The 22,925-nt window shown below is 42.7% G+C and overlaps 1 protein-coding gene across 6 annotated transcripts in view; it reads left to right on the plus strand.

Annotated features, from left to right (window-relative positions):
- SLMAP (sarcolemma associated protein) overlaps positions 1 to 22,925 on the plus strand; it is a 793,819-nt gene that overhangs the window by 581,277 nt on the left and 189,617 nt on the right. For all 6 annotated transcript variants that reach the window (XM_069206475.1, XM_069206474.1, XM_069206478.1 and 3 more), the window contains one exon: positions 17,915 to 18,235. In XM_069206475.1, coding sequence (XP_069062576.1) covers positions 17,915 to 18,235 — 321 coding nt within the window. The remainder of the gene's footprint in view (positions 1 to 17,914; positions 18,236 to 22,925) is intronic.

Below are 22,925 nucleotides of genomic sequence, written 5' to 3' on the forward strand. Positions count from 1 at the left end.
GAGTGTGGCTCGTGGTGTCCCCTTCACCTGAATGCGTTAGGGGAATGGCGTATGAAGATCCTAGCGTGTGTCTGGCGGAGGCCCTGTGTCGCCTGTCTTGTTCTAGGTCGCAGGAGTGATCGCAAGTCCATTCCTGGAGCTGTTCCGGCGAGCATACGTCACTCTTGACATCGAAGGAGAAGACTTCAAAACGCAGGTGGTATAAGTCACGGCATCCACCAATGTCAAGTAAGTCCTTCATTCCTGACGCCCTCTTCCAGCCTCCAGCCAAGGAGTCTGTGCTTAAGTCTACCCCGTGCCTCCCTGCGTCCCTAGAGCCATGGCAACTCTGGCCCAGATGCTGGATTATTATAATTCCCTCCATGCCATCTTTGGGTCCCTACCTCCCTCTGGTGCACTTTTGAGTCCCAAGGAGGAGAGAGGTATCATACCTGACTCCTTGCCCATGTTATCGCCCTCTTTGTAAGATAGGCCCTCTGGATCCATTCTTAGATGCTGCAGGAAGTTGGCTCTGTATATACTATCTCAAAGTGAGAGATAGTGTACACAGAGTCCAAGAGTTCCCCTTAGAGGTAAGATAGTGGCACATTTAGATAACTCTAATGCTGTATTTTGTGGTAGTGTGGTCGAGCAGTAGGCTTATCAGAGGGTAGTGTTAAGCATTTGTTGTACACACACTCAAAGATTTAACTCTAGGCCAATAGTTTTTATATAGAAAAATATATTTTCTTAATTTATTTTTAGAACCACAAGTTCAAGATTTGAAGTAAATACATAAAATGCAAGGTATTCCACATAGGTAAGTTAGGAACTTTGAATTAGAGCAGTAAAATACACAGTTTTAGTTAAAATGGCAATAAGCTATTTTAAAAGTGGACACTGCAAAAATCAACAGTTCCTGGGGGAGGTAAGTAATGGTTAGTAAGACACTTACAAGTTCAAGTTCCTGGGCATAGGCAGCGCACTGTTGGGGGTTCAAGGCAACCCCAAAAGTTACTGCACCAGCAACACAGGGCCGGTCAGGTGCAGAGATCAAAGGAGGGCCGCAAACACATAGGCGCCTATGAAGAACAGGGGTGCTCCTGCATTGTCGGAGGGCAGATGAGGGGGGTTTTGTAGAGCACTGGGGGGGGCACAAGTAGGCATACAAAACACACCCTCAGTGGTACAGGGGCGGCCAGGTGCAGTGTGCAAAGCAGGCGTCGGGTTTTGTATAGGAATCAGTGGAGGGACCTGGGGGTCACTCTAGCAGTGCAGGCAGGGCACGGGGGGGGGGTTCTCGGGCCAGTCACCAACTGGGCTAGGCAGAGAGTCGCCTGATGGTCACTCCTGCACTTCAGTTCGGTTCCTTCTGGTCCTGGGGGCTGTGGGTGCAGTGCGGGTTCCTTGTTACAGGCAGTTGCGGTTAGGGGAGCCTCTGGAATCTCTCTGCATGTGTCGCTGTGAGGGTCCAGGGGGGTCGTCTCGTGTTACTCACGAGGTCGTAGTTGCCTGGGAGTCCTCCCAGTAGTGTTTCTTTTCTCCGTAGCTCGAGCCGGGGGCGTCGGGTGCAGACGTTGAAGTCTCACGCTTCCGGCAAGAAGAGTGAGTTCTTTAAAAGTTGCCTCTTTGTTGCAAAGATGTTGCTGTGGGTGAAGACTGCTGCTGCTCTCGGGAGTTTCTTGGTCCTTCGGGTTTCAGGGCAGTCCTTTGAGGCTTCAGAGGTCGCTGGTCCCTGTCGGATGCGTCACTATTCTTTCAGTCAGGAGACAGGCTGAGCAGTAGGCTTATCAAAGGGTAACAGTGCTTCACTAGGGACAAACGGGAATAGAGCCTGTGCTACCATATAGTGAAGCACTATATGATCTTTTTACTGATGGATGCATCCACCTGTAGATTTGTCACCTTTTTAGAATATCCCAATGTGCCAGCTTTCAACTGAAACTTTCCTTCATAGCTTTCCACGTCGGCGAGGACGTCCTAACGTCATGGTTCTACATGCGACTCTGTCTGACGTCTGTTCCCTTTTTTCCACACCTTCAATGCGTAACGTTTTTCTGGGAGCTCTCAAGATACACTGTAGACTTTCTTCAACAGTTTAATCTTCAAAGTAGCTACTTTGCTGTGGTAAAAGATGTGTCCTCCAAGGAAGCTGGGCTTTAAGCTGTGCAGGGAATGTGAAATTCAGACTTACCTAGACGATTGGCTGATCAAAACCAAGTCTCCAGAGTCAGTACTACATCACTTGCAGTTGACAACTCAGTTGTTGTACATCCTGATCTTTTCCATAAATGTGCCCAAGCCCTTTATCGCACCCTATTTATAGGGGCAGTATTGGACACCACAGTGAATCATGCCTACCCTCCTCCTCCTCATAGAATTCAAGACATTCAGGCTATGATTCTGATGTTTCAGAATGGAGTGACAGTTCCAGTCATGAAGGTCTAGTACCTGCTCGGTGTAATTGCTTCCTGCATTCTGTTGGTCACCCATGCAAGCTGGCAAAGGAGGGCCCTTCAGTAGTGCCTCCACAATCAGTGGTATCAACCTAACTGAGATCTCAGTGAGCTAGTGTAGGAAGCTTGCCTGGTGTGTGGTGTGTACCTAAGGTACTTACACTTTATACGTGATACAGGTATCCCCTATTAGTGTAGTGTAGGAAGTGTCTAGAAGCCAGGCTCTCTAGCGGTAGCTGTGAATGAGCTGCCAAGGCTTATCTAGGAGACGTGCAAAGCTCATGCAATACCACTGTAGTCATACAGCACTTACACACTTGAAAGAAGACACTCAGTGTTATAAAAATAAAGATTTTATTGAAACAATAACAAAAAGTACTAGAGCGGCAACCCTCCAATAGGAAGTAAGTAACACACCAATTATATACACTAGTAATCAGCAATATGCATAGAGAGTGATAGAAAAGAATGCAAATGCAATTAGACAATAGTGACCCTAGGAGGAAGCCAAACCATAACCTAAAAAAAAATGGAATACGAACACAGGACCCGCACCTAGGTGAGTGGAATGTGTAGAGGGGAGCTGGGGGGTACTAGAAAACTCAAAAGGTAAGTACCACAGTGCCCCCTAACGACCAGAAGAATATGAGTAAGTTAGTGGATTTTCCCCAAACTACCCAAAAGGAAGGAAAAGATGAAAATGCAACACCCAAACAAGACTGCAAGTACCCAGCAGTGGATTCCTGAAGAGGAAGACCTGTGGAAAAAGGGGACCAAGTCCAGAAGTGTCCAGGACGAGTAGGAGCTACTACCCACTCAGCTGTGGATGCAGGAGTTGGTCGACCGTGATGCAAAGGTCAGCACTGCAGCTCTGGAGTCTGTGAAAAGTTCCTGAAGGATGCAGGCGACATCCCACGCAGTCCTCGCCGTGGAGCCCACGCAGCACGACTGATGAAGGGTCCCATGCCGCAGGACAACCATGCATAGGGCTGTGTTGCAGGAGTGCTTGGGGCTAGAGCTACACATAGCCTGAAGATCCCTTGGAAGAGATGCAAACAAGCCTTGGCAGCTGCAAGAGGCACCGTGCACAGGGGTACTGTCCTGCGTGGGAAGGCAAGGGCTTACCTCCACCAAAGTCGGACAGCTGGCAGGGAGGACCAAGAGGTCTACTCCGGACCACCACCTGTGATGTAGGATCCACACAGCTCAGGATGAGAGGAGATCTACACAGCCGGTCGTCGTTGCAGCAGGTACCTGCCCATGCAGGGTAGTGACTCCTTCACTCGAAGGGAGATTCCTTCGTATTTTTCACGCAGGCTGACGACTTGCCGTCCTCAGAGGATGCACAGCCAGGGAAATGTTGCAGAAGCTGGACGTCCAGGTGGATCATCCTGTGTATAAAGATCTTCCTAGATCCTCAACACATTTTTGTCCCACTGCCATGGTAATGCTCTCACATGCTTTTCAATGCTTTTATGACCTGTGGTTCTTCCCGCAGTTCTTATGGTGTGGCACATGTCCTTACTCACCCTAATTCTTGAAAATACCTGGCTCTTTTCTTCTTTTTTATACCAGCTTGTTCTAATCATTGACTTTTAGTAGGATCTTTTGTGATTTCCATTAACATCTGCCAAGAAGCAACCCTCTAGGGCTTTCCGGCTCATTCTGCCAGTCAGATCTGCAACCACTGCATTAGAATGTGGATTTCTGGTTCTGGATGTCTGCCAGGCAGCAAGGTGGGCTTCCCCGCACATGTTTACCTAACATTACCGTCTGGACAGTCAGGTCTTTTGTAACTGGCTTTTTGCCCATTCGGCCCTGAAAACTTCCTTGACTGAAATTTGTCCACACACCCCATCCAGGAATGGTATTGTTTTGATATCTAATTCTAAGGTAAGGAATCTGGGGCTAGTTGTCTCTATCAGATAAACAATACCTTTGGTAACACCTTATCTGGACAGAAATCTAGCAGCAGATTCTTTACTGACGCTCCCATCATCCCCGCTCTGTGGACAGAATTCGAGGGCTACCGAGACTTCCGTCCAGGGCCTTAGTTTTAACACCTAGCATGGAAAGTTGCAATACAGTATCTGATGTCTGCGCACCAAGTTGGCGCCTACAATAGGCGACTGCAGTATCCCTTATGGCACGGATGGCGCCAACAGCATCATGCAGCTCCTTTTCTTGGCATTAAGATTCCTTCATTGGGAGTTTGTAATTAATTGACACAAAGATGTCTCTTTTTTGACACACTGTTTCCAAAGGCAGTTTCTATAGTTGCGCCGCATTTTTGGCATGAAAACAGTCATAGTAGAAACTGACTTCAGCTCATTGGACAGTGGATTATATGTACTCTCAGCATCACATTCAGTGGATGACTTCACTATGGAGTCGCACAACTCCCTATTGTGGCGCTCAGAGGTACTGCTGGGAAACCTTTCCATATCCAGTCTGGCACCTGAGGAAGAATTGTAAGAATGTGCATCTAGTCCCTGTCTCTTACAGACAAGGTCTTACCGAAGGTAAGTAACTTGTTCGTTTAACCCTACCTGTAAATGATCCCGTAACTCGTTGCCATAGTCCCACCCCTGGTGATCCCACCTTTCTGGCCTAGCACCAAAATCCTGAGAGCTTTGTTAGGCAGAAATCTACTTGTAGAGTGAATCCAAATTAATTACCTAATGTGCCTCCAGAGAGGGGCTTTTGAGAAAAGTGTATTTTGCCAGCGCAGTCTTACACTGACTGAACACTGTTTGCTAAGGATGGTACACATATGCCCTCTGGCCTTCCCTATTAAATTTCAAACGTCTTTGCTGAGACTATTGAAGACACAGAAGAGCAGTGAAATAAGTCTTCAGAGCTGGTCTATTCACCACAGATTGTGTCGTACACAGCATGGGCACCAGTTTGGTGCATCCATGCATGGCACTGGATCTGGGTATTAAATGATTCTTAATTTGTTCAGTCTTAGCCCAGGTCTCCTCTGACCTACGAGCCTTTCATGATTGCTTTTATGTATGTCTCCTTAAGTTAACATGTGGTAGCAACATCTAGTCTTAGATTCATTACTTTAGAATCCTTCCCAGCACAAGCCTTGATCCAGTCACTTTTTTCCCATAGCACGTTTTTGTGTCAGAAGAGGGCATCGCGCAACTCTGAATCTACGTTGTCCCCTGGATGTGATGGCAGTGGAGTCCATATAACCCCCTCACTGACGTAATTTTCTTCTGTGACTAATTTCAAGTCTGAAAACGTAGAGCCACATATAGAAACTACCTATTGAAACAGTGTGCTAACTCAGAAGACACCCCTGTGCCAAATGATCACTGAATTCTTAATTCAAGGTATTTCCATAACAAAATCTTCTGAGACCAAAGAGGACTCAATTATCAGACCTGGGAGGACGGGAGGGCCGTTCAGGAGTTTGCTGCTATATCCTATCTCTACCAGATAATGCGTAATCAAAGGTAAGCAACATATTCATCTGATAGAGACATCTAGCCACAGATTCCTTACTTTTGAATCAGATACCAAAAATACCAAAGTCATTGTAACCCGGAGGAGCAAATGCAAACGGAGACCTCCCAATAAAGTCTCCTTAAGTATCATAAAACAGGTCTAGAACAAGAGAAGAAGATCGGACAATCATAATAATTAAGGTGAATAAGAATCTACTCTATGACATCAAACCCTGTGGAAGGACCTGCAGGTAAATAAAACTTTAAGCCGTAGAAAACATGGGAATAAGCGCATCCGTGTTAGAAAGTCAAATGTGTGTCAGAAGCCACCCGACAAAATTGAAAGTCTCTAACCAGACAAAAACTGGTCTAGTACAAGAGAAATACATCATGCGTTCATAAGAATGTCTGAGTAAAGACATCCTCGTTAGTACAAGAACTGTGTAAAGAACTACAGTAATAAGTTATAAAAACGTTAATAGCATGAGGATAGAATCACCCATGATTGCTACCAATAGAAAATATGTTCTTAGAACAAAACTGGTCTAGATGAATTGAAAAAGACGGTGCATTCATAAAAATGTAGGTGAGACCTAACATACTTCACGACATAAAATAGGAGGAACCATGTATAAGGAGTTATAAACATTCAAAAACATGGAATACAGAAAGTTCATGTTAATATGACCAATCGGTGTTAGAGGCGAACTAACAAAATGAAAATTAAGCAATTTACTCCCTCAATGGGATCCAAACCCATGCACAAACACCCCATCAAAGCTGTGGAAAGGATCACAGCAGTGTTATCAAAGAGAAAAATAAAACATGGGGAAGAAACACTACCCATGACCGTTGGACAGTATCTCCAAATGAACTAGTGAAGATAATCTATTTTTCTTATATGTAGTCTAAAATTACAGAGTATTGTTCAATGGCATGTTATTTTGCTCTGTATCTCTTTTGAAATACAGAGCAAAATAACATGCCATTGAACAAATACGCCTTACCATGTAAAGGTCTACCATACCAGACCTGCACTATAAGACATACGTAGAATTTTTATCTCTTGCAGAGAAAACATACAATTGCCCTCTTTAAAAAGAATTTGAAGACAACAATAGCAACCATGGACATATAAATATGCTTTTCCCAGGAAAAGTAGCTATAGATGATAAAAACATCTTCAAGATTTTCCCTCTCTCTCTATACACTTACTGACATAGGACTATAACAAACGCCTATGGAGTAACCAACAAAGTGTGTGGGTGTTTGTGTATGTATATATATATATATATATATATATATATATATATATATATATATATATATATATATATATATATTTTAAAGGGCTGAATAAAACAGCAAGTATGAAAAAGGTGACCTTGATAGTGGTAAAAACCAAGCTGAGTATGTGATTCTTATAATGACTGTGACTCATCCATAGATTAACTAAAAAAGGTGTAAATTACGTTAAAACTGTCATTTTTCAAGATTCTGAAATAAAAGGAATCTGTCCAATTTTGTATATTCCTTCTTATGCCAAACACTTCTTAAAGTGTGAACCCAACCTACAGTAACTAGTCAAAAAAACAGTGAAAATAGTTGTAGATAAATGAGGTATTAATATATAACCTAACCTCTTCAAGCGCATCAGATATAAATATCTTCATGGAGAAGAAGTAGTATCCCTGAATAGGGTGAAACTCTTTCGAAAAGAAGGAAGTCGTTAGTGCAAATGACCAAGCGTAGAGCAACTCTTAAAGAGTCAATAATATGAATTAGTCTATACAATATACAGAATATAATCTACAAATATATGTCCTAGTGAATACCCATAATAAACTGAAATGCCAGGAAAGGAAAATAAAAATCTTCAAAGAACATGTCAGTATCATACCAATGTCTACACCAAAGTGCAGAAAATCCACCAAACTGTAATGGCTATCTAATATAAAACCTTTAAGACCAAGTAAGGAGAGTCTTAAAGTCCCCAAGAAGATGCTTTCTGGTTTCTAAAGTATCCAATCTACCAAAAGAAGAAAACGGATACTATCATATCATAGGTAAAAGTAAATGTACACCGTATACTACCATATTTGACTGTACAAAAAAGGACTTGGCTAACAGACACCCTTAGTGCGGAAGAATCCTTTTAAAGAAGCCTCTTAAGAATAACAATATACTGACACTCCTAAGAAGCTATTATTATGACAAGCTCCGTATACTAGTGTAATTCCATACGCTCACAAGTGAGAAAAACTGACTCTGCCAAGAAATGTAATGTGTACCCACAAATGAAGGTGTAATAGCCCACCAGTTAAGGCTGACTGTGCATATATATATATATATATATATGTATATATATATATATATAACTGCTCACCAGCATACACAGCACTACTCAAATACTCCACTTAGAGTATGGTTTATACCATTAAGATAACAACTCTTAGGCAAAAGCTTTTCTTTAAGTAAGGTAGTCAATATCACCTTTATATCAGGAGTATTAAAAAGTGATAACCCTCAAGTGGGCTGTTCTTGACAAACTTGAAGTGGAAGGTCTTCACTTTACACCAAGTAATGACAGTGGTGTGCCTTGAACATCAGGCTTGTAGAGTTCCAGGGCACAATACACCCCAATAACAATTCAAAGTAAAAGAGCATATGCCAAAAGCATGAACACTCACTGCGTGCCACAATTAAGTTGTAGCAGATTAAAAAAGCCTCACAGCTTTGCCAAAGCATGGCTCTTCTGTGGAATACATAAGAACAAAAACACCTTACTAACCATACAGTAGTAATATACCAGGCCAAAAGGTAGAGAGGAACAAAGCTGATTCGCTGCTTCACCCCTACTGTCATGAAAATGCCTTACAGAAGAATCAGCCTGTGCATCAAATAAATAGGCACATCAAACAGCATATAAAAGCAGTGTGGTTTGGACTGGCGCTGAAAACCCTGAAATATAGAACCAGGCACTGCGAGGTAGCACAACTAAGGAAGAAGAGCTCGACCCACAGTCAGTGGTATCCATGCCACAGCGAATGATTAGTTTAGCTGCTTGCTGGCCATCTTGAATCATAGGAGTAAAAGTGCTTCTGATTTCTTCCAGAAGCGTAGGCAAGATTTTCACTAATGAATCCCGTAAATAATGAGAGAAATGTTCTAGAACACAAGTTGTATTCACTTAGCTTAGAGAAGAACTTGTAGAGGAAAAACTATGCCTGCTACAGATTCCTAGACACTGTATCAGATGGGACATGTAGGAGAGACTCCATATCATTGGGGGCCAAAGCCGCCTGTCCCACCAAACTAAGATGAGAAAGATGTCTTCTTAGACAAGCTGGATCACCAGGGGAAGGTCTGTGCCTATGAGATATAGCCTGGTTAACAGGGGCCGCTGTATCAGGCTTAGCCCTAACAAAACATCATATAGGGCTTTGCTGTAAGGATGCACTTGTTCAACCCCTGTTTGGTTTTGATGGAGGACATCAAGTAAGGGGTCTGAAGCTAATTCCACTGAAGGAAGAGTCAGATCCAAAACTACTGCAACCTTTTTCAGCGTGTCTGCAAAAGAGGAGCTCGCCTCCATAGAAAGTCCAGGGGATGAAGGTAGGCCACAGGCTGGAGACGAATCCAAGCCACTAGCAGCAGCTAGGTCAGTTAACCAGCTGTCATCTCAATCAAGTTCCTACTCCTCTAACGCCTCTCCACCATCTCCCTCAGCAGGATAAACATGAGGGGTCTTGTGTGGAGGAAGATCAGGGATAAACGGCATGAGAGGTGCAGTTCCCGATGTTGAGAAGGCGATTCCTTGATGTTGATTTCGACCTCAGACAGATAGAGGGATTTGTCTTCGATTGGCGCTGCCAGCAGAGTTGCCGGAGTTGACTGATCGGACACTGGCCCGAAAGTGCGAACCCTGAAGTGCCATGCACCACCGTTGTAATGGCGGCATCAACTGATGCTGAAGACCTAACTAAAACCAAGAGCGAACCCACTGGTGTGGACAGTCAAGACACCTCACACCTCCTTGGACCCACAGTCGCTTTAGAGAAAGGAGATTCACCAAAGATAGCGTGAAGGGAAGTGTAATATTCACTGATGTTGTCCAGAGTTGCCCATATCCTGGAAAGGGAGGGAGACACTGGGTAGACTCCGACTGAGGAATGGTGGGATGTCACATGTGGTGAAGTCGGCAACTTGGGTCACTTTAACTGCTTTTGTCAAGACTTAGCTCTTGACGTCAATGGAGAATGACGTCAATGAGAATGTCTCCTTGAACAGCCCCACAAATGGACTTCAGTCCAAGAAGGAGACCTTGTTCGATGGGTAGACCGGGGTGACTGACATCTGTGGCGCCAGAAGCTTCATTGGGCGCTCCAGCAGAGCCTTCGGTCGAAGTTGACGACAGGAGATGCACTCTTCAGCGTCATGGTGATCATCGAGGCACCACATGCAAATCGATTGGGGGTTCGTAGCCAACATTTCTCATCCACATGGCCCACAAGGTTTAGACCCCAAAGACACAGAAAAAGCACACTGTTCCAGTATGACGAAAATGTCGAAGTAGGCACCCAAATCCAGGAAGGGTGCCTGAAGGGTACAAAATCACATATACTCCTGGGTTCGACAATCCATGCCATGTAACCTCCAAAAACGGTTGGTATTGCAACTGAAAGGAAACCTATCACAGAGAAGAACTTATAGGGTCACCATACTGTTCCATTCCTCCAGGATGTTTAGCCCATCTAAGAGAATTATTAAATTTGTTCCAACGCCATTCACACTGTTGGAGTAGTTGAGTCAGCCCCCCGTAGTGGCAGGGTTGGTTGATCAATGGCTTGCCATGTAAAATCTTTCAGTGTAGTTCAAAGAAACAAAGTAAGAGACCAAGGGGGCATTCTTGACCTTACATCTAATTCAACTCTTGTGTTGAATTACGCGTGTTTTCACCATTTGTACTGTTTGGCCGATGTAAATTAAATCACATGGGCAACAGATCACCATAGATTACATTTGAAGTATGACAGCTACTTAATTGTTTAAGTAAATAAACATGGTCGCCCTCCCTGAAGACCTGGGTAAAGTGTGCTAAAGGGCAAGCAGAACAATTCTTGTTTTTGAAGTGACCCACGAATGGTGAAAAACCCATGTCATGATCGACTGATTGTTCCTGGTTTTTGTGCCTATGTTATGGCGTGTACTGGATGGTCTGCTAGATTATTGCCTCTTTTGTAGGAGGGCAAAGGAGGTTCTTGGAAGGGGGCTAGGGATTGTAAAATTACCCAGTTCTTCTTTATCACTTTACTGATTATCACTGGATGGACAAAATGTTGGATAGAAGTGGTAACAGTCTGTTCTGTTCACTAGCTCTTGAGACTAACATAATCTCCCTAGGGCAATACCAAGCACGTTTAAGGGCTCCTAAAACCAGGCGCTGTGGTAGCCCCTCGTCAACAATTTGCATGCTAGTATAGCTGCCTCTAAGAAGTAATCTTTTCTCTGCCTGAGTTCCTCTGAATACAGAGGAATTGTTCATAGGGTAATCCATTCTGCAAGCCTATAGGGTAGGTGATTCCTTGTACAAAGTAGGAGTGTATTTCTTTCTGAAGGCCTCCTGCATAGTGAGGTACCTATTTTCTCCTCCTGGGATTGTTGGGTCAGGTCAAGAAAGGGTAAATTGTTATTCTTGGCATCAAAAGTGATTTTGAGATCTTCTTTTGTGGTATTGAGACAATGAACAAAGAAATGTGAAGAGTTCATATCCCCATGCCTAAACAAAGGTATACCAGCAATCTACCGCTTCCAGAGACCAATCTGATTGCAACATGGATTATCCTCTGTAAGACTAGTGGTCTTTTCAAGTTTATGCACATAAAGAATGACAACATTTGGGGCAAAACAAGCATGCATGGAGGCTCCCTGCTTGTGTGAATAAAAGGTGTCCTTGTACAAAAAAGTAGCTATTTAGAAGGGTGATTTGGAAAGATTCAGTGATGAAATCAATAGGAATGCCTATTGAGATGTTGTAGAACATTATTGCATTGCACCTAGGTCACAACTTGGTTTAAGGGTGTCTGCTGTGGTGGTGATTTGTTGGATCCTGCCTAGTCTGCTGAGAGAAGGGAAGGTGCATCTGGTACTGCAGAAAGACAACTGTACCTGGACCATGTTACAGCCCTGAAGACCACACTGCATAGAGGGAGTTTGACCTGTGATGACCCATATTTCGACATGGAGGTCTCGGATTTCCTGTAATCTATTGCATCGAAGTAGTGTGACTGCCAGCAGGCTGATAGGGCAAGAGCAGCTTTGACCACGATGTTGCAGCAGAAGACATTCTTGTGCTGAATGCTGGGAGCTGACAAGATGTAGGACCAAATTTCACAAAAGTGGGTTTTGACAGGTTTGATGGTGGTGTGGGGCTGGGGAGGCAGTTGGTAGCCCCCAGCTGCCTTCTACTGAAACTCTGGTGTCCTCAACTACTGCCAAGGGAAAGGAGGCAGGCTACCTACCCATGCTGCTCGAGCACCGTCAGGGGAACCTCCTGTGCTGCCCTTTCCAGCAGGCCTCAGACTCGAAACCAGAATGCCACCGCAGCATGTAAAGCGCAATCCAATACATTGAACATGGACTTTCTACTTCTACTGATAAATAGGTGTATGGCTGAGTTCTGTTGAAGAAAGTAACCCTAAGAGAACTCTTAAGTACTGAGACAAAACCAGTCTGACCTGTGGGTTGTTGATCAATAAAGGATGCTACAAAACAAGCCATAGTAAGCTTGCACCTATGTCTTAATCTCACTTTATTTTCTGAGTAGCTGATTATAATCCAGTAGTATCTGACCTTGGACTCTGTAGCTGATATATCTCATTTTGTGCAGTATTTCTCATTGATGTGTGATTAAAGCACTGGGCTGGGCAGCATTTTATTGCCTCTGTTGCACAACTGTTAGGTTTTTCATTTACACCTCACACTAATTACCTGAAAATCTTTTAACTGCTTGCCTCACTATCCTGAGATCAAGTTTGGACAGTGTGTACTTGTCACCCAGTTTTCAGTGCCATAGTAGAGCAAGCCCTAGGACCATCGGTGTTAAAAAGCCCCTACCACCTTGTCCGTTATTCCTCATTATGCAAGTACTTAATTAAACATGCATGGGGTTTGCTCTGAATGGAGACTCACTTTTTGATCAAAAACATTCATTTCTCTGCTTTCAGAAAACAAATTACGGAGTACTTGATTGAGTTTACCGAGGGCCCCTAGACCAGAGTTCCAAATTAAAGAAAGACGGTAAAGGCGTTGCTCTCCCTGGGGAGATATGAACTGCAGTGGCCAACAAATACCACCAAGTAATACCCCTTCTACTAAGGCACTTCAAATCATTTGTATAGGAGGGCAGTTACTAGTTGGCAGGTTTCAACTTTAAATTGACAATAAAAGCATTTTATGAGTAATAACTGCAAGGGTAAGAGTGAACAGAGTAGGGAAAGTGCAGAGGAAGCAAGTCTGAGACATTGCAACTAGCCATGTACAGGGAGTGCAGAATTATTAGGCAAATGAGTATTTTGACCACATCATCCTCTTTATGCATGTTGTCTTACTCCAAGCTGTATAGGCTCGAAAGCCTACTACCAATTAAGCATATTAGGTGATGTTCATCTCTGTAATGAGAAGGGGTGTGGTCTAATGACATCAACACCCTATATCAGGTGTGCATAATTATTAAGCAACTTCCTTTCCTTTGGCAAAATGGGTCAAAAGAAGGACTTGACAGGCTCAGAAAAGTCAAAAATAGTGAGATATCTTGTAGAGGGATGCAGCACTCTTAAAATTGCAAAGCTTCTGAAGCGTGATCATCGAACAATCAAGCGTTTCATTCAAAATAGTCAACAGGGTCGCAAGAAGCGTGTGGAAAAACCAAGGCGCAAATTAACTGCCCATGAACTGAGAAAAGTCAAGTGTGCAGCTGCCACGATGCCACTTGCCACCAGTTTGGCCCTATTTCAGAGCTGCAACATCACTGGAGTGCCCAAAAGCACAAGGTGTGCAATACTCAGAGACATGGCCAAGGTAAGAAAGGCTGAAAGACGACCACCACTGAACAAGACACACAAGCTGAAATGTCAAGACTGGGCCAAGAAATATCTCAAGACTGATTTTCCTAAGGTTTTATGGACTGATGAAATGAGAGTGAGTCTTGATGGGCCAGATGGATGGGCCCGTGGCTGGATTGGTAAAGGGCAGAGAGCTCCAGTCCGACTCAGACGCCAGCAAGGTGGAGGTGGAGTACTGGTTTGGGCTGGTATCATCAAAGATGAGCTTGTGGGGCCTTTTCGGGTTGAGGATGGAGTCAAGCTCAACTCCCAGTCCTACTGCCAGTTCCTGGAAGACACCTTCTTCAAGCAGTGGTACAGGAAGAAGTCTGCATCCTTCAAGAAAAACATGATTTTCATGCAGGACAATGCTCCATCACACGCGTCCAAGTACTCCACAGCGTGGCTGGCAAGAAAGGGTATAAAAGAAGGAAATCTAATGACATGGCCTCCTTGTTCACCTGATCTGAACCCCATTGAGAACCTGTGGTCCATCATCAAATGTGAGATTTACAAGGAGGGAAAACAGTACACCTCTCTGAACAGTGTCTGGGAGGCTGTGGTTGCTGCTGCACGCAATGTTGATGGTGAACAGATCAAAACACTGACAGAATCCATGGATGGCAGGCTTTTGAGTGTCCTTGCAAAGAAAGGTGGCTATATTGGTCACTGATTTGTTTTTGTTTTGTTTTTGAATGTCAGAAATGTATATTTGTGAATGTTGAGATGTTATATTGGTTTCACTGGTAATAATAAATAATTGAAATGGGTATATATTTTTTTTTGTTAAGTTGCCTAATAATTATGCACAGTAATAGTCACCTGCACACACAGATATCCCCCTAACATAGCTAAAACTAAAAACAAACTAAAAACTACTTCCAAAAATATTCAGCTTTGATATTAATGAGTTTTTTGGGTTCATTGAGAACATGGTTGTTGTTCAATAATAAAATTAATCCTCAAAAATACAACTTGCCTAATAATTCTGCACTCCCTGTAGTAGTATGCAGTAATTTCATTCTTCCCCAAAACAAAATCATCCAGGGCTCCAAGACCCAGATTTCTTGGAGGGTCAAGGCTATCACACTCTAATTTCCCAAGGCAGCCATAAGCTGCTTTGGGCAGTACACTCAATCAACACACTTTACTGGTTAGAGCTGTGATTCAGAAGGGATGCATTAGGAGTTGCCTAGGATAGGGAGTGACACCAGTTTTACTGTTATACTTTGGATCAAAGCTCCCTTGTTAGAGCTTAGAGCAGAGTTAATGGGGAGGAAATTAGAACAGTGGCAAGTAAACTGTCAGAGGAGATCAGGATTAAATAACAAGTTATTTAGCATTGGTAACGCATTATCTGGTTGAGACAAGATTTAGCCTCAGATTCCTTACCTTACAATTCTCCCCCAGGCACTTGGGGAAAATTATCTAAGGAATCTGTAGCTAGAAGTCTCTATCAGATGAGCAAGTTAATTACCTTTGGTAACGTATTATCAGTTAAACACAGGATGTAGCCGCAGATTGCTTAACGACCCTCCCACCCTTCCTGATCCCAGAAGATTTTGTTATGGAAATCAACACCTTGAAATTAGAATTAGTGGATTATTTGACATAGGGGTGTCTCTTGTGCTAGCACACTGTTTCAGTAGGCAGTTTCTAAATGTCACTCCATATTTTGAGCACAGAAAATAGTCATGGAAGAAACTGATATTGGCGAGGGTGTTAAATGGACTCCGCTGACATCACATTTGGTGAAAGATATCAAGATTGAGTCGCGCCATGCCCTTTTTCCGATGTGCAGATGTGCTATAGGAAAAACCTTTCTGGGTCCAGACTCACGCCTTGGGGCTTGCTAAATTAAGGAATCTGCGGCTAGTCCTGTCTCTACCAGATAATGCATTTCTGAAGATAAGTAACCTGTTCTTTAACACCAGCCACTTTAAAATTGACTACCCCATGTTTGCTCAAGGGATACAAACCACCAGTCACCGGTTGTAATGCATTTAAGAAAGGACTCTAACATATGTACCCTCCTTCTCCTTGTGTGATGTCCCAATGGGCCTTAATGTGAGCCTCACTTTTTTGATGCGCACTCCTTTCGAGCTGCTTCACACCTGCTGATTACGACTCCTTTTCATCAATAATGTGGTACTCGTTGCCATCCTCTCAGTACTGTGTGTATGTGAGCTTTGACTTGATATGTTAATTCACCATACACCACTTTTTTCCCAGACGAACTGGTTCTGCAGACTCTGGAATCCTTTCTGCATAAAGTTGTGAAGCAGTTCCATGTAGGTCAGACTCTCGTTCTGCAGGCATTCTATGCTCCTCCTAACCCCTCTACAGAAGAGCAGACTCCATTGCTAGGATTCCAAGAGAGCACTGAGCTACTACCTAGATCATACCAAAGCAGACCATGTGGAAGACCAGTTCTTTGTGGGGTTCACAGGAGTTAAAAAACGCCAAGGCTTTGCAGAAAAGAACTGTATCATGCTGCATCATGCTCTGTATTAAGATCTGCCACACATTGGGTATAAAGCGGCCTCTGAAAGGACTGGGCTCTCTACCAGGACTGGGCTCTCTACCAGAACCAAAACTGTTATCATTGCTTTAGCAAGTGGAGTCCCTGTCCTAGACATCTGCTGGGTGATTAAGTGGGCTTCGTTCCATATGTTGACGAAGCACTATTGTCTGGACAATTGGGTTTTACATTTTGCAGGACTTTGTGGTTTGAATCCATTCACAGAACTGCCTCCATATAGGTACTGCTTTGGTATATATTCAAAATGTGAAGAATACGTGGCTAGAAGTCTCTTTCAGAGGAATAAGTTGCTTATCTTCGGTATTGCTCTTTCTGGTAGAGACTGTCTAGTAGCAGATTTTTCACTGGCTAGCTCATACTTCCTGTTCAATTATTGGACTCTTCCCGTTAATAAGATCTGCCAAGAATTGCAGACAACTGCGTTAATAGGAGATGATTTGTCAATGGCATTCACGTCAACCGGCAAGTTTTGATACAATCCTTCACAACCAAGTAATCAATGGATACTTTACTTTGTTTTAGTAACGGGCAAATCCCACTAGAACATGCACCTTTAATGTAGGAAAATGACTGCTCGGAGGAGCATCAAGATAGAAAACTGCAGGAGTACATCATGGAAATTGTATTAGAAGAGAATACATACAAAGGTCCAAATGATGTCGCAGAGCAGTTGGATATTTATCTTAAGCACAATGTTAAATATAGCAATTCCCTTGAAGTGGAAAAGAGAAGCATTGTGAAATGTACCCATCTTACTAATGTTCATCTTACCACCATTATCAACAGGTGTATCACAGACCCATCATGGTCCAGATTCCTACAGACTTCCTTGACTTGCTAAAGTGTGCTGAATGTTTTCTCCGGGTCTTCTTCCTCAAAACCATGATCGGAAGACCCTATGTGTTACTTAAACCATCTTAAGCTTGCTTTAAATTAAAAAACTTCTTAGCCAATTATTAAATATACAATTTCAACCCGGTCTGATTTTTTTTTACTTACATCACTATAAGTCTTTATCAGCCGTATATATGTTTCTAACTCTTTCAACTTTTCGTGCAAATTATTGGTTTCTGTTTGATTGATATGAGCAGAGTAACGGACTCTCAAGTAATATAGGCTATTCCTTTTTACATTTAGTAAGTCAGTGGGATATATTTACTTTATATTCTTTATTATCTCAGTTGATTAATTGTAACCAGACTGCCTAGTTGTATGAGAACAGGTTTTCGCATGTTGCCCATTTGCATAGCTGGGGTGAAGAGGGAAGAGAACTGTTGTATAAAGTACATTTATTTAGAACTTAATCTGTTTTTCCTTTCTTGCATCTTTTTACCACTTGAATTAAGTAATGCATAGTTATTGTGGACTGTTTTTCAGGTCAGTTGCACAGATTGCAGGATGATATTGAAGTTCTTCGCGAGGAAAAAGAGAGTGAGATCTCAAATACCAGGGATGATCTGACAAACGCTCAAGAAGAGATAGCTCTCCTTCAGCGATTGGTTGAGCAAACTGCTTCTGAACGTAATGGAGAGCTTGTGGAACTTCAGAGAGAGCTTGCTGTAGTGCGAGCAGAGCTTGAACACTGGCGCAAAACTGCTGCAGAATATGAAAGTGAAATTATTACTCTGCAATCCAGTTTTGAGCTTCAGAATCGGAAATGGGAAGATAAGCAGAAGGAGGAAACGTCACAGTTGCGTGGTAAGAGTCAGAATACAATTTAATTGGACTTCATCTTTTAATGCACATATTTTGTAGTTAACTGCGCTTTAAGAAGGTTTATTTATAAGGGATGTGTTACCCAGAATGTTTTTCCTCCTACCATTACCCTCTACTTTTCTGTACAGTATAATAATTAAACAGTACTTTTAATTTTGCAAAACATGTTTGTAATGTTAAATACCTAGAGCGATGATACAGTAAACAAGTTTATAGGTACTTGTGCCCCAGAAGCTTCTTTATTATCACTTATGGCTCGTGTTGAAAATTTCCAAGGACTGAAAGGAGCAAATTCGTAGGTATTGTATCTATACCAGAGATATGTAGGGGCTGGGCCAGCAATACTACAAAAAAGACCCCTGCAATGTATTTTTGGAGCTATTTAGTGAGCCTTTAATTCAGTCAAAACCTGTTGACTAGCGGCTTGCCCACTTAGGACCTTGCCCAACATTGTTATGCGACTCCACCGCTTAAAGTGCTGCTTTAGACCATTAAGCAGAGCCCATTTTGCTTTTGGAGCACTTGAGCTGGTGTCTTGTGAGTCTCTGGCTCATTGACTGCCTGAACAAGAGGCTTTGATCTTGATAATCTTTTTACAGCTCTTTCTGTGGTCCCAAAATACTTGGCCAGAAGTCAGAAAACGTAAGGTTGTTTATAATCCTGATGAAGCGTGCCAACTGTTCAAATTGGTTTGTCTTTATTTCATCAAAGAAAGGCATTTTACTTGAAAGGCATGCAGGTAATATTCTGGATGCTTCACCTGAACTTCATATCCTGTGTTAGGTGGGCGAATCTGAGCAGTCTGCCTCCTAAATGACTCCATGGCAAAGCAGCAGAAGCTTCAGACATTCCATCCTCTTCAATGGGATATAGTTTCATGGATATCCTTGGATCTCAATGGAAGAATAAATATTTATTGCCTTTCAGTTATTGCCTTTGATTAAAACTTTAACAGATACCACATACACTTACATTTGGAACAACAGACCTTACAGGTTGCAAAGAGATACTCTGTAACAGAAAAAGAGTGAGCTGTGCTGCGCTGCTGTACAACATGGCTAAAGGAAAATGATAAATCCAGTAGCTCTCATGGATGAGACCTATTGGCATTGCTAACGCTTATTTAGCTTGCAAGCACAAACCAAACGATTTAGTAGGAAATTGGCTCTAAACAGTTGTATGAAAATCTGCGAACAGGTGGACATGCATGCATGTATTCTAGTCCTATCCACAAACGCTACAGACAGAAGGCTACACAAAAATTGCGATAAAGCTAAACATCACTTTGTGGTGTCACCTAAAATTAATGGTAGAAAATTAAATGGCAATAGGTTCACCTCTAATAAGAATAAAAACACTTTACTCGAAGATTATATCCTAAATCTGAGGCCACGGACAAATTGTCACCTGAAATAGAAGTAATGCATGTTATTGTAATTACATTAAGGGTTAATTATGATGCGTTCTCACCTAGCTCTTTCTACATTTTAACACCAGTTATTAGAAAATGGGATTCCAGTGATGTATAAGAAGTGATGATTGGAAAGAAAATGATACTTGATAATGATTATGCATTGCATTTCAGCACTGAGATGCCACGCTTTCACTGTTCTCCTTTCATCACAGTGTTGCACTCACTAGAAAACACTACCTACACCCGCATATTGAATTGAAAGCTCTAAAGCCACTGAATAGGCCAGTCAAAGCTCAGGGCTTGTTATCAATATATGTACAGTAAGCGCCTTTTTTCTTCAGACAAGGCATTTTTCAACCACAATTATGACAACCTATCAGAGTTATTTTAACTGTGAATTTCATCAACTTTCTTTACAAAAAAACAAACGTTTGAAACAGTGTCCACTTAAGAAGGATTTAAGACAATCTTGCATAGACTTTTTTTAAACGAAGACAAAGGTGTGTGGTGTAGCTAAATAAGTTGCAGCCCATTTAGGTGGGAAACTGGCATTGCTCTTTAGGGAAGCATCCGATCATGCCCTCCCTTTGCCAGTTGCACTAGCTCTTTTTATAGAGACAGTCCTGCCAAAGCAAAACAAACAAAAAAAGACATCCACGGTTGTGCACTATATTGTTCTCCAGTTTACTGTTTTTGTGTAGGTGTGCCATTGGCAAATGGTTGTTTTGTTTATGGGATTCAACTGTTAAGTTATATAGTAATCGTGAATTTCAGTGGGTTTATGAGTTTGAGCTAGAAATGTTTTTTACTTTTTTTTTTTGTTCAGTTCCTCCCACACACGCACTGCTTACAGCTTTAGTGGCCAAGCCCTGTGATCGGCTATGCGTTGCGGTGGTTGAGAGCGGTGCCTGGCCTGTGGCCACGCCCTATGCCCAAACTGCAGTGTGTCCTGCTTAATGGCAGATGGGCTGAAGATGACCTGTACCTAACCTCATGCTCGCTTGTGTCTGTTATTGATTTTTTTAATAAAATTTCAGTGCCTGAAACTCATTAGTGGCTCCTATATCAGGCACAGAAATGGCAATCAGATCCTGCACCTAATATGGCCGCTGGTAAGCTCGCCTGTCAGCCCCAATTCATTGTCAAAAACATTATTTTCTCTCAGGATTGCCTTATATTTTCTACACGTTTAGTTATCTCTGACATCTACCCGGTCACGTTTGGGATTGGTCCTCCATGACAGTGAGGATTTTTCTTCATAGTGCTAAAATTGCAACACATTGCTGACTCGCATGGTTCAGGAAGGCTGAAGAAAATGGTTTTACGCCTTAATTCAGGAAATCGAATTGAGTAAACAAATTCAAAATGTGATTGACAGGATATGTGTGTTATGATTTATGAGTTTAAATGGCAGAGATGTACAAAAGTGTTAACCCCTTATATCGACCTCTGCACCTTTTTAAATGCTAATAACTAAAGAAAAAATAAAATAAAAAAATACTGAGGGTATTTACACCAAACCGATAAAAAGCATGCTTTCTGAGTGAAATTCTGCTTACATGCCACGTTTGGTGTAAACTGTATTCATCAGTTTTGGCTATATTGTTGAGCATAATTTCCAATAGGAGTTAAAAGGCCAATAACTTTTTTTTTTTCCACGGCTCTGCCCTAAATCTTATTTTTTTTTCTCATGGATGGGTCTTCACGAAACGTGACATGCCAAACCTTAGCTCACGGAGTAAGTTAATTACCAAATTCCGTGTTCATCCACCCAAAGTAATAAGCAAGTTAAACACTGTCTCAAACATGACTACACAATGGCTATTGCCCATGTGTAGTGTTTGTGTGTGTTTGTGTGTGTGTGTTTGATAAATCTCCACAAAACGTTACTCAAAGTTTCTCTTTCTTGCCCAGTTTGTACATGGAACGTTTTGGAGTGATTCGTCATCCAGTGGCCACGAAAAAAGGGGGTTTAGGAAGGTTGTTCCAGCGTTTTGCTGCAGTGTAGGTAAGATCGTCCTCCGGCGGTGGGTTTGAGGATGTGAGGGACAGTGGCCAGGGCCATCTGGGTGGAGCGAAGGGATCTGGCGGGGTGTGGAAGGAGACACAGTAGTTCAGGTAGGCTGGTCCTGCATTGTGTATGGCCTTCTACGTGTGGGTGAGAAGCTTGAAGGTGATTCGCATCTCGACCGGTGGCCAGTGGAGGGTCCTCCGGTGTTGGGAGATGTGTTCTTGGCGAGGGAGGTCCAGAATGAGTCTGGCGGCAGCGTTCTGAATGAGTTGAAGTTTTTTGATGTTCCTAGTCGAGGTGCCGGCATAGAGGGGATTGCTTGTAGTCAAGCTTTCTCGTGACTAAGGCGTGGGTGACTGTCCTGCGACAGTCTTCTGGGATATATATGTATATCATAGCAAAAAAAAAGCAGCAAAAAAAAAGCCACCTCAGCAGGAGTGGGTCGTGTAAATGGGTGTGGCTACCGAAATCCAAATTTAGGTATATGAAAATACCTGCAAACAGACGAACACACACACTGAAGAATCTTCAATTAAGTTTATTCAAGAAATCCAGCCCCTGCACTGCATTTCAGCACTAAGCCTTGCTCACGAAGATCCTTGAGTGCTCGTGTTCATCTGTTTGTAGGCCTTTTCATAGACTTGAATATATATGATATATATATATATATATATATATATATATATATATATATATATATATATATATATATATATATATATATATATGTTCGATGGCATGTCTAGCTGCAGATACACATGCTGTGCATACTTCTGCCATCTAGTGTGGGGCTCGGAGTGTTACAAGTTGTTTTTCTTCGAAGAAGTGTTTTCGAATCACGGGATCAAGTGACTCCTCCTCTTCGGCTCCATTGCGTATGGGCATCAACTCCATGTTAGATTTTCTTCCCGCCGTCGTGTTTGGACGTGTTTCCTTTCGCTCCGATAGTTCGATTCGGAAAACCTTGGAAACGCTTAATTTCTCGTCGGTATTCTTTCAATCGCGTAACACCTTCTATCGACACCTCTGTACCGTCGGACCAGATATCTCTACTCACCCTTCAGGGCGCGCGCACCCAACTCGGGCCTGGTCGGGCCGACTGCGTGGAAGCCTCATGGATCGGACTCCATTCCGATTCTGTCCGCAGTGCCAATCTAAATTCCCTTATACAGTCCAACACCTTGTCTGTAATCTCTGCCTTTACCCGGACCATCGGGAATTAAATTGCAAGGCCTGCAGATCCTTCT

This window comes from Pleurodeles waltl, chromosome 9 (assembly GCF_031143425.1).
Source record: "Pleurodeles waltl isolate 20211129_DDA chromosome 9, aPleWal1.hap1.20221129, whole genome shotgun sequence".
Lineage (NCBI taxonomy): Eukaryota > Metazoa > Chordata > Amphibia > Caudata > Salamandridae > Pleurodeles > Pleurodeles waltl.